Raw genomic sequence first — 12,263 nt, 5'->3', positions numbered from 1 at the left:
CAAACTTTTTCACATTTTCCTTGGCCCTACCCATTCAAAATCACTTCCAGAACAGACACTTGGTGCTGTGAACAGAAAGCCTCCCTGAACCCATGTTTCATGAGTACTAATACCACAGCAAAGAAGAATCCCACTGAGCAAGAGATCTGACACCCAGAATCATTTGGCTAGCCGTTGAGGGGCAGCAAGACAAGGCAGGCCCTGAGTCAGGCACCTATGAGACTGTAGCATGGTCCAGTCTGTGAAAGTCCTCTGCACTGCTCCTGGGGCACGAAGCAGAAGTATTGTTACTCTGCTCTAAACTCCCCTGCAGATGAGCACATGCCCCTCACTGCCCTCCCAAGTGTTTTGGATTCACAAATGAAAGACACACACACACACACACACACACACACACACACACACACACACACACACCCTTCTATTTTAATATGCCTTAAACAACACAATGGCTGGGCACTCCCAAACCTCTCCACAGCTAACACGCTCTCCCCTCCAATATCCCTGAATTATTACTTAGGAAAATCCTTACTCTATCTTGGCCACCACGGACCCAGGCCTGATGGGCCACGATCCCTGACTCTTACATGTTGGCCGCGTCAAGGTGTCTCTGCCCTATACAACCCTGTTTCTAGCAGGGACTCAATTCTGGCCAATATGAGCTGGGTGCCCTATGGGGCTTGAGCTAAGCCTGCAGCTCTGATTTCTGGCTTCTTCTGGGGCTTAATCCATCCCTGTACCAAAAGTGTTCTGTAGTATAGAGGTTGCCCTCCTAAGGCCTGGCAGTGTCTTCTTCTTTCTTGGCAGTGGTGATTCTCCTCTCCCCCCACATTTGTCCTTTCCTGGGAACCTCAAAAGTCCTCCCTCTGTCTCCCCACCCCCACCCCGCAACTCCGCAACCCCCACCGGTAACTTTATTTACCAGTTAGAACCAGCTGGGGACAGGGAACCACCATCTCTGTCTCACATGCAGACATGCAAGTTCCCAAGAGATTTGGAAACCTGATTAACATAACATAAACGATAAACCAAGTCCACAACAGGGGCATACTGGCACTTCTAGGAAAGACAGACATTGTTGCCCTGCTTTGGGGAGCTCACCAGAGGGAGCTATGGGAATGGGCTCTGTCTCACCCACCTGCACCCATATATGGCCTCTGCTGGTGCTCAGCATGGCTTTCTCCCTCCAGTTCTTTACAGAAGTCTGCACCCCAACACAGACTACCCCTACAGAGATTAGCTAATTTGTTTTCTCTATATAATAATTTTGCCTCCTTGGTTATCTATATGTCATAACCCTGCTTCCTTCCCAGCTTTATGCAATAATCCTGCCTCTTTGTTCAATCATATATGAAAACTACGCTGAGCTTCCAGAGTCCTGTGGCTTCTCTATCAGAGAGCCTAGTCTACCCAATCCCAGCTTCTCTCTCTCCTTCCCTCCCCCTCTCTCCCTTCTCCCTCTCTCTCCCCTTTCTTCCCCTACATGTCATACATCAATAAACACCGAATTAGAGCTGAAAATACAGCTCAGTATAGAGCATTCACCCAGCACACACAAGTCTGGTTCCAGGACTGCAGAAGGGGAAGGGCCTTCAGTGCTCAGTAAATACCAAGTTAAGCCAAAGAGCCTGCACTTCTGCTGTCCCTCCAGATCAAACAATAAGAGCCTCACTCTACCTTCCAACCACAATGACAGGAAACCAGGCAGAGACGAGGAAACAAGCTACCAGCCAACCCAGGACAGTGACATCCCCACCCAAGAGAGGGGAGATACACAGTGAACCACACACAGACCCAGGATGCTTCTTAGAGTTTTGTGGCTGGAGCGTGGGCACAGCAGGAGCAGCCTAAGAGGCTATTCCTAACATGGAGCGAGGAGCCTGGAGGGAAGGCCGAGTTCAGACACAAGAAGTGCTGAGTGCTTAAAAGGGCCAACCGCAGACCCTGTGGGAGACAGCGGAGGCAAGACGAGCAATCGAAAGGCCGGGGAGAAAAACAAGCAGTCATGAAGCAAGGAGGTGAAAAAAAATATATATATACACATATATATACACATACATATATATGTATATATGTTATATATGTATGTTATATATTATATATGTTATATATTATATATGTTATATATTATATATAATATAATATAGTTTTCATTTAAAAATCTATTTTGAGCAAAAACGTAAGTGAAAGAAAATAATAGCAGTGCTGTGGATTTTATAACATGTACGACAAGACCAGAGCAAGAGCTGGTGAGAGGGGTGGCACAGACTGCCCAGGGGGCCCATGCTGTATGTGGTGCAGCATAGTATCACTTAAAGGGGAACTGCAACAAAATGCAAACTAAAAACCCTGGAGCAAGCACTAAGAATGACCCAAGCCCCAGAGTTCACCCTAGATCAGCAGGGAGGGAGGGAAGCTGACGGCAGTAGGAGGCATACAGGCATACGCTGAAATTGCACACCCCTCTCCTGCAGCTGCTGGAGCGGCTGCAGTTAAGCAGGTTGGTGTGAAGGGTGAGGGCTGCTGGACCGCATGTCCAGGGATGGTCAATGGATGAGCCATTTTGGAAAGATGGGTATATACGGTGGGTGTCCATCAGAGAAATGGAACCAGGCAGTTGAAGGAACACCTGTTCTCCCGTGTCTGTGGCATTTCCATTCACAGCAGCCTAAGTAGCCATCGCTGGGGCAAATGGTTGCAAAAGATGGATCATATCTACACAAGAGAGCACATTCAACCACAGGGAAGAAGGAAGTCTGGCTTTAAGAGAGCGTGGGTGAGCCTGTAGGACATTGTGGCAGGCACAGACAGCAAGCAGACACTCTGTCACTCACACTGGGAATCTTCTACGATCCAACTCCTTATAACCTTATAAAGGAAGGCAGGGACCGACAGCAGGGTATTGCTGACCAAGGGCACAAAATTCAAGTTGGCAGAAGGTTTGAGAGTTTGTTTGAGTGACATGGTGATGTGGCCGATGCCATGCCATACGTTCTGAAAGTGGCTAAGGGTAGAGGTCAGGTAATTTTTGCCAAACACCTGAGAGGGGAATGTGTGGCGTGACTGTTTGGCAGGCTCGGCTCCACCAGTCCATGGTGCGTGCATGCTTCAGAATTGCCTATCATGGACCAACTGTGTCTGCTGATCTCAGAAGCAGAGAGGATGAAGAGGCAGGTGCTTTGCCCACAGTTGCTAGGAGTGCTGGTGTGGCCAGGGCCGCACACAGGAGAGCCAGTCAGGGAGTAGCCATAAAAGCTGCACACTGGCCCACAGGTGACCCATGCTCCCTCCCCTGGACCTTCAGATAAGAGGTGTGAAGGCACTCACACACACACACACAAACTCTCAGGTTGTGCCACTCCCCTTGACAGTCCAAACCTGGAAGCCACTGAACAGAAACACTCAGGGCCATGTTCTTACACAGTTGTAGGGACTTGATCTGACTGGGGGTGGTGAGAGAGTGAAAAAATGACCATGTACACATATACAGAGAGGGGGAGAGAAGGGGAGAGAGGGGGAGAGGTGGAAGACAGGGGGAGAAGGGGGAGAGAAGGAGAAAAGGGGGAGAGAGGGGGAGAAGGGGGAAAGAGAGGTAGAATGGGGAGGGAAGGAGAGAGAGAAGCTGGAATTGGGTAGACTAGGCTCTCTGATAGAGAAGCCACAGGACTCTGGAAGCTCAGCATAGTTTTCATATATGGTTGAACAAAGAGGCAGGATTATTGCATAAAGCTGGGAAGGAAGCAGGGTTATGACATATAGATAACCAAGGAGGCAAAATTATTATATAGAGAAAAACAAATTAGCTAATCTCTGTAGGGGTAGTCTGTGTTGGGGAGCAGTCTTCTGTAAAGAACTGGAGGGAGAAAGCCATGGTGGACATTTTCTTCACACAATACCAACATTGCTGTTCCCCTCTGAGCCTTGGGGTGTAGGGTGGACTTTGTTATTTTCCCATGAGTCTGAGGCTACAAGACTCGACGTGGTCACACTCGTGTCAACAGCACACATTCACTAGGCCTTCCTCTGCTCCTCACGACTGGGCAGCCTCTTGATGGCCATTTGAACACCCGCTTGGATGGACAGGAACATAGCACTGAGGAGATTGAGCCCAGGGAAAAACTCCAAAGAGGGCACACAGCACATGCCTTCATTTTTGTAAAATTCTGGAAGACACAACTTGATTTCTGCTTAGAAAGCAACTAAGTAGCTACTCAGTGAGGACAAAGGCTCCCGGAAGTGCAAGACTCAGATGTACTTGAGGGCCTGTATGAAGGTCAGCTCTGACTCTGACAGAAGATCCATCAGAACCAAGCACGCTCCTAGTGTGTCCCCGAGAAGTGTCCTTGGCAAAGTGGGGAAGGTAGAGAGCCACTCCTGTGCCTCAACCCCCATTCCCTGTGGAAGTCCCACCCTGGAAGGTCCTACAGGAGTGAAAGGCACAGGGTGGAGGAGGAGGAAGATCACAGTGGAGCATGGAGCCATTCACCTGAAGCCAGAAAGACCTGCCCATGGGGCAGCTCAGCCTAGAAAAGACACAGGCTCTCAGTCTGTGCACAGACCCTGGAACCAGCAGGGGTGCAAATACCTGCTGAGTTCCTTGTGCAGAATATGCTCAGAAATGATTGCCTATCAGCCTCGGGGGCTGGTCTTTCCTCAGGAGCTTTCCTTGGGCCTACAAAGATCTGTGTTTTGACATGAAAAAAAAAAACTTAAAATCAATTGTCTCACCGAGTCAGAGTCACAAAATTCAAAACTGAACAACCGGGCATCCTCTGGTCCCTTTGCCGTGTCGTGTGCCCGCTGATACTTCATACCTGGCCTTTCCCTCCACAGAAGGCATTGTAAAGAAAGAGATCAAGAGCAAGGAAATCAAGAAGAAAACCCCAGGAAAAAAGGGCAAGGTACATGAGTGGGAGCCCAGGGACCCCATGCTCCTTTCAGCTCGACTTCATCAGGCTGGCCAGGTCTACCTAGGCCCAGCTGGTGAGCCCAGGCGTTGACACCTCCGTCTGTGTTGCAGAACGCCATGGTCCGGATCATCCCACCAGAATGCACCCTGATTGACTCAGACACCATCAAGTGTATCCTTTGATGATGGGTGCCTATGGCCCCCAGGACTCTGCTTTGGTTCCTGTTTGTCCTTGACTCAGACTCAGTTGTTGTGGACCCTTTTGAGGAGGCCCAGGGCCCAGGTGAGACCATCATACAGACTCCTGGCATGTAGGCCAAGGCCACCCAGGCCTTGTGCCAGCTGCTCTCGTGACTGTATGGAAATCACCTCAAGTGGCCTTGGAGCCTTGGGTCTGAATACAAGCTGACCACCTTGGCATTCTACATACTTCTGGGTCTGCATCCTTCTGATTCTCTGGGGCCTCCTCCTCCCCTCAGCTCTCCCTCCTCCCATCCCTTCCTCCTCTTCCTACTGTTTATCCTTCTCTCCCAATTCCTCCAATAGAAGAGGAAAGGATTCCCACCTGTGCTTAAAACTCACTCCTTCCTAGCCTATGTCTCAGCCCGGTGGCCCAAGAGCCCATTCTCCATTCTCTGTGGAAGCCACGGCCTTTTTCAATTCTTCCTACAGAGTTACTGAGACCTGTTACAGTAACCCAGGAAATCTTGGAAAAGTACCAAGATCTGTTTACCGCACGTTGGATGGGGCACCTGGGAAGCTACCAGTTTCCAAGGTCAGGTCTTGGGTCTTCAAAAGCTGACTAGAGAGGCTAGTGTGGCACCTTCCCTGCTGGCTAGGTCTGTCCTCTAGAGCCCAGGGCACAGCAGTAGGCAAAAGATGCTGTTATAGTCCCAGGGTCACTCACCCACACTCGGATCTGCCCTAAGTAACCTCAGATCCCCTCAGGCCAAACCTCCCAAAGAAAATACACTTGTAGGATAGGGTCATACACTGGGCCCTATGGGCATGTATTCTGTCATCCCTGTCCCTTAGTGTGGCTGGGAGTGGAGAAGGGGAGTCAAGCCAGTTGACACAGGGGCATAGAGATACCGGAGTGAGCCTGCGCAGGGCTGGGGGTGGAGCACCGAGGTCAGAACTGGTAACAAAGACCATACCTAGTGCCTGTCTCCTATGTTGGAGTTACTACAGCACTAACCAGAGCCAACTCCACTGGCCTGAGATGCATGTTTGTTCCTGGACCAGTTCATCCCTGGGGATGGGGATAGGGGTGGGGCTCCATATGAGGCCAGCTATACACTGGGAAAACAAAAACTATTTGGACCCCACAGCACAATAAAGGGTTTAGTGCAAGTGGCAGGGGACATTCCCTGCTGGAAGGAGGGGTTGCAGATGCATTCCCCTAGCCCAGAGGGGGTGTGATAATGCCCACCTGCTGTTTTCACCCTGTGCAGCCAGGCTGACTGGGAGCAGGTACTGAACAGCTGCAGAGGCTTTTTCTTCTACGGGATGGAGAACTTCCTGTCCCATTTGGAAGTAGAAAGACTGGTAGCCATGGATTTACAAGGTGAGGCCCCTCCCCGATCCACAGCCCCAGCCAGGGCCTACAGACACATATGGGATCCTAGGGAGGAAAACAGGGCCACTGCTACTTGATTGGAGTCCAGGACAACACTTCAGGAAGCCATGGCCACCCCCCCCCAATCTGTGTTCTATCTGAAAACTGTCCCCACACTCCATTTCCAACAGTAGTATGGCAGCCACAGGGTGACTAACCTTCCTGGTTACCCTCAGCACCTCCTTTTATGGGCTCCTGTTCAGCTCTCCAGAGTCCCACAGATGAGCGTCAGATGTGAAGTGTCACCCCTGCAGAGCCTTCCCAGTCTGAACATGGGTGTTCAGGAGCCTTGTTCTTTCTGTGTCTACTAACAACAGGCCCAGGGGTATCATGGAAATGCTGTGCTCAGATATCCCAGGGACTAAAAGGGTTCAGAAGCCAAGTAGAGGGCACCACAGGTGAGAAGTGACCTAGGCTAAGTTCAGAGGTCAAAGAAAGCAGTACCATGTGACATGTTGAGTACAGTGTGCTTATAGGTACCTTGCCAGGTGGGCCATGCTGACACAACACCCATAACACACAGCACACGGCAGGCTCAATGTTCAGACTTTTGGAGAGTGTGGTCCATAGTCGTCTCAGCCTCAGGCCAAAGACCCTCTGGTGTGTCTGTGTTTCTCTAAGTTCCCCAAGTTCCTTTTCCCCACTTGTAGGAGGATGCTTTTGTGGGACTGCTCAGGGCCAGCCACCATGCACAGTCAATGGATAAGTCTTTCCCAGATCCCAGAGTCTTCCTCCCTCGTGAGGCATACGGTCCCTTTCATGGTTATATAGGCTCTGTCTGGTTGCTCTTTCCACACCAAGGCACCATGCCCACCATGGGCACAGTCTATTTCTATGCTGACCAGGTCTATTTCCAACAGCTGGTAGCCCTGGACATGCTCAAATCATACACAAGTGGACTGAGCAAAACCGCATCATCAGAAGCACAGGTGGACATTTTGCTTATGGGAACAGTCACTAAAGCTCATCTCACCTCTGTGTCCATGCAAGTCCTGTAGGTAATCACACTAGGACCACACACTGCCACTTGTTTCAGTGAGCACTCCTGTCTAGGGTGGCCCACTCAGCCCAAAGTATTCGTGGCCATCTTCCATCCCAGAAACCCTTCCATCAGCAGCAAGCTGGGGGCTAATAAGCTTGTGCATAGTTCCTTTAGCCAGCCCCTCTTTGGGGCCAGCTTCTCACACCACCTCCACAGGTACACACTGAGGTTCCTTCTCTCTCTTGGCACCAGTATGGAATGTCAGAAACTTCCATAAGTGATGGGGGAGCAGAACTCTCTATCTAGGAAGAATTAGAAGTGGCCCCAAGCAGGCCTGCTCCCCGTTTCCTGTGTGTGACCAATGGGAACCTGAAAAGAACCCCTTGAAAGTCCAAGCATCAGGTTGATGGGTCAGAGTGCAGCTCCCATGGAGATCTGGTAATGGTGTGGGTAACTCCTGAGGAGCCTCATGTGTCCTGCAGAATGCCAGATGATGGTCCTGCTGGACTTGACAAGGTCCTTTAAGAGCCGGAAGCGGAAGATAGAGAGCGCAGAGAACCAGAGGTACCTTCTATTCTTGTGTCATCAGGAGCCTAGGACTGGGGGAGGTGACGTTATGAGCAAGTGCCAATATAGCTTACCCCATGGACTGGTGAACTACCAGGGCTGGCTGGCCAGTACCTTCTACCTAATAATACCAACTGCCACTGCGGGCTCCATGGTAGGCCTGGGATCTGCCAACAGATGGATTTGACAATACTCAATAATGCTACTTCCCGTTAAATAACATTTAACGTTTGTGGGCGAGATTCAGAACTATAAAAGCCCTGGCCCATGCATGCAGTCTAGCAGCTGGTGCAAGGAAGGGTAGAGGGATACCGTCAGCCTCTTGATACAGTCCATGTATCTCTACAGTGCATCACAGAGGTCCTTGGAGAGGCCCATCGAGACTGCCATCCTTCTGAGTCTGACAGGGACTGAGAGCATTGTCGGCAACCAATGGCCCACACCACTGAAGGACAACATGCTGAGGGCCACCCTCCTGTGGGATAGTGAGTGGGCGCCCTGGCCGTCCCAAAGTCTTTTGGGGCTTTTGCTAGAAGCCTTCCAAGGTTGTCTGTAGCCCACCTGAAGGGACTTTTCTCCCCCCTCCACTCCCAGACTTGTTAGCAATTGGCAAGCCACTTGGGAAAACAGTTCGTCTCATTCATAGGCTACGCAATGAACCAGACAACCAAGGTAAGGTAGAGACTGACCATCCATCTGCTTGTCTGTATAAGTCCCTGGGGTTACCATTGTACTCCATGGCCCTCAGGGATAGGGTGTCCCACTTCAGGGTGGAGAAGGAGTGGGAGAGTGAAGGAAAGAGGGAGTGAAGAGGAAGAAAAGAGGGAAGGGAAAGGGAGGAAGGGAGGCAGGAAGGGAGGGAAGGGATTGCATGAGCCAGCAAGCACCATCCTTGTGGAGAAGCCAGTGTAGTCTGCTCAGCCCTCTGGGTGAGTTGGAGTTGAACAAGAACATAGTGGACCCTAGCCCTTAGTCCACCACAAACACACACAGAGAAAGAGAGGGGTAGGAGAGGGATGGTGGGAAAGAGGGAAGGAGGAAGGGAGAGCAAGCAAATGAGCCCTGCTGTACTCTCTTTGAAAAGATGGGGAGCTCTGGGTGATCCCTGGGCTTTCTCTCTGCCCAGAGGGACTGCTTTGGGGAGTTGGCCACCTAGCCATGAGCCACCCAGTCCATGAGCCCCATGGGGTCACCTGGTCTTCCTCAACCAAGGCAAGAAACCCTTCAGGAAGAGGAACTCCCAGACTGAGGCTGCCGTGCTATAGTCAGGAAGGCCCTCCAGCTTGTGTCTCCTGTTGCTGTATAATTCCAGACAGCTTTCTGGCTTCAGGGATTATACACCGCAGGCAGGGCTGCAGGGTGTTGCCTGTTGTAGATGAGACAAACTCCACCTACTCATCCCTCAAAACCTCGTGCCAAGATATGCCAGCTGCAGTGAAGGAATTTGCAGATAAATTTCACATGTGGATACTAGGACCAAAAAAAAAAAAAAATCAGATAAAACTCTAGCTAATTGCGTTTAGCAATATGCTCAAGTGAAAATGTACCATAACTCAGAAAGATTTATCCTGGGAGGATTTAAAATCGAGAAATCCAAAATACATTCAATACAACTCAGTAAGAGATTAACTTTTGAAAAATCATGTGCTTCCCCAGTGCCTGGGATGTAGTTGCCAGGGTGGGGGCAGGGGGTTGAGTGTGTAAATGAGTATGAGGGAATGCATGGCTGAATGAATGAATGAAGAGTGAATACATGGGTGACTGAATGAAGAGTCTCGTGTGTTCATGAGTAAACTAGTAAGTGGAGGGTAAATTAAGTGGGTAAGTGATGGAGTGAGTGGGTGAATGAATGAGGAGTGAATGAATAAATGGATGTGTGAGATGGCAGAGTGAATGGATAAATTTGTGGTAGTGAGAGCAAGTGACTGAGCGGCCAAGTCAAGGAAGAGGGACCAGAGAGGTAGACAAAGGTGGTGATGTCTGGGTCCTTCCTAACAAACCAGAAAAAGGACTCGGCATGACTCCACCCAGCTCCTTCTCCTAACACATGGGCTAGCATGTTGTTTTGCCTTAAATAGAGGAAGGGCCTCATGACCACTACCATCAATGTTGGCCCTCCCGTTCCTGTCACCGAAGCATGTACCGTGTGCTTGGAAGAAAGGAACCCAATGATGTTTACCCCTGTGCGGTGTCCTGCCCAGGGCAGGGGTGCTTCTAGGCATCACAGAGGGAGTTATAAGGCCAGTCTCCAGCCTTAAGATGCCTCAGGGAGTCTGGTGAAGGTAGACAGGTAGATTGGGGTCAAGAATGGTTCTATCCTGGTGCTATCATTAATAACCCCACTGGCAGCCACATAGCCAGACTCACATAGTTTCCACAGCTTGCTATACACCAAGGCACAGGAGGTAACAGGGCTGCTGTGGTCAGGCTGCTGGGAGAACTCATGGCCCCGTACAGCCAGAAGCACCAACTTGCTCCCCAATGCTCCCCTCCCCCTGGCCCTGGAAAAGCTGGACATCATGGCAAGACCCGGGCTACTGCCAGAGAGCTCTGGGATTCACAGGTTGTGTCTATGCTCCACAGATAAGGACCCCCAGGTCTCCAAGGATGAGCTGTTACCTGGGTTGCAGCCTCACCACTTTGAGCCACTTGCTACTGCCCTCAACTGGGTTCTGTATGGTCTGCCTCACCAAGCCATCGTGTGAGCTAGACCCTGGAGTCTTTGTGAAGCCACTGTCCCTAGCTCTACCCCTCCGTGACTCCTACCCACTCAGGACTCTTTCCCCACTTTCTGGGGCTCACCCCAGGCCTTGACACAGCCTGATATCTGTCCTTCTGTCCACAATGCACAATCCCCAGAAGACAGCTGCTGCTGGGTACAGCACCCAGGCTCTTGCTAATTCTTGTTATCCTGCAAGTTTGTTTTCCATTTCAGTATTTTAGTAAACAACAAAACAAAGTGTGTGGTGTGTTTCTGGACGTTCAGGACTCCTAGGACGAGTGTGGTCCTTCTGGCCCCTGTCTCTTGGCTGCTCTGTCGGGACTCTGGGGGTTGAGGTGGGGACCCATCTCTTATGTGATCCTTCTGCTCACCTTTCCCTCCCTGTGGGCACTGACGGACTGATGCCATGGCTTCCTGGATCAGGCCACGTGGCCAAAAATTTTTTTTCTAAAGCACAAATTAATACTGACTATACTAGCTGAAGGAAAATGATACCGACAGTGTTATGTAACACTGATGCCATGCCAGAAGACATTTATACAAAACAAAACCTGCATCCAGCGTCCCTCAGCCCAGAGTGCAGTCTTGGATACTTCTTTATCCCAAGGAAGTGGAGCCTCATCCCCCATTCCCACCCCATACATACACCTGAGCATTTAGATCAGCCTTGTTCATGGTGACCAAACACCAGAAACAGCACAAATGTCCCTCAGCGAGCAGAAGACAACGTTCCACATAACCCCACAGTGCGGACCAGTGTCCCTTCACCATGACAAAGAGCGTAAACTGATTCTGGCTCAAAGTCCTGCGTTGAGCCTGTGACGAGGCATAGCAGAGCCAGGGGGCAAAGCAGGAGTGAGGCTGGGGGCCCACAAACCAGTTCAAGTTCCCACACCCAAAGACCTAAAGGCCCAGTCTCCCACAGGACACTGGGGACCAAGCTTTTGACTTACGGGCTTTGAGGAACACTCCAGGGCTGAACCATAGCACCTGTTCTTATATTAAAACAAAACAACCCCTACCCCCCAAAACCCCAAGCCATCAGTAGAGCCACCTAGATGGATGTGGAGGGTCCTGCTTAGAAATAGAAGCCACTGTCAAGGGTTCCATGACTTCATTATAAAACGTTCTCAAATGGCACAGTATAGGAACAGGTATCGCCAGGACTGGGGACAGCAGCAAGGACCCTGGTGACATCCCCACCCAGCATCTTGACTCTGGCAGTGACACAGAGCTACGCACAGGCAGGAGCACGACAACCTCACGAACACTTGGGACCCAAATCACCGTCTCTCTTCTGCTGTTTAACCATTCTGCAAAATGTCACCACTCAGGGAGGAGGGGAAGGGACTGAAGGCCCTTCATTCTGGAGGTTGAGATTCAGAGAAACGCAGACGGCACCAAACCCCAGAGCAGAACGTGGGAGAGAACAGAGAGGCGTCTGCTGGAGGTCGCTTCTTTTCTA

The 12,263-nt window shown here is 50.7% G+C and overlaps 1 protein-coding gene across 3 annotated transcripts in view; it reads left to right on the top strand.

Moving 5' to 3' along the window:
- Cfap46 (cilia and flagella associated protein 46) overlaps nucleotides 1-11,038 on the top strand; it is a 79,515-nt gene extending 68,477 nt beyond the window's left edge. Inside the window, exons 51-59 of one of the 3 annotated variants that reach the window (XM_087583143.1) lie at nucleotides 4,834-4,901; nucleotides 5,021-5,081; nucleotides 5,157-5,192; nucleotides 5,582-5,684; nucleotides 6,364-6,476; nucleotides 7,992-8,073; nucleotides 8,425-8,561; nucleotides 8,671-8,748; nucleotides 10,660-11,038. In XM_087583143.1, the coding sequence (XP_087439269.1) occupies nucleotides 4,834-4,901; nucleotides 5,021-5,081; nucleotides 5,157-5,192; nucleotides 5,582-5,684; nucleotides 6,364-6,476; nucleotides 7,992-8,073; nucleotides 8,425-8,561; nucleotides 8,671-8,748; nucleotides 10,660-10,781 (800 nt within the window). In that variant the 3' untranslated portion in view covers nucleotides 10,782-11,038. 3 annotated transcript variants of the gene reach the window in all.
- Nucleotides 11,039-12,263: the final 1,225 nt, after the last annotated feature.

The sequence above is a fragment of the Rattus norvegicus genome, chromosome 1, assembly GCF_021556685.1.
Source record: "Rattus norvegicus strain SHRSP/BbbUtx chromosome 1, alternate assembly SHRSP_T2T, whole genome shotgun sequence".
Classification (NCBI taxonomy): Eukaryota; Metazoa; Chordata; class Mammalia; order Rodentia; family Muridae; genus Rattus; species Rattus norvegicus.
This window is presented reverse-complemented; position numbering and strand designations above follow the sequence as displayed.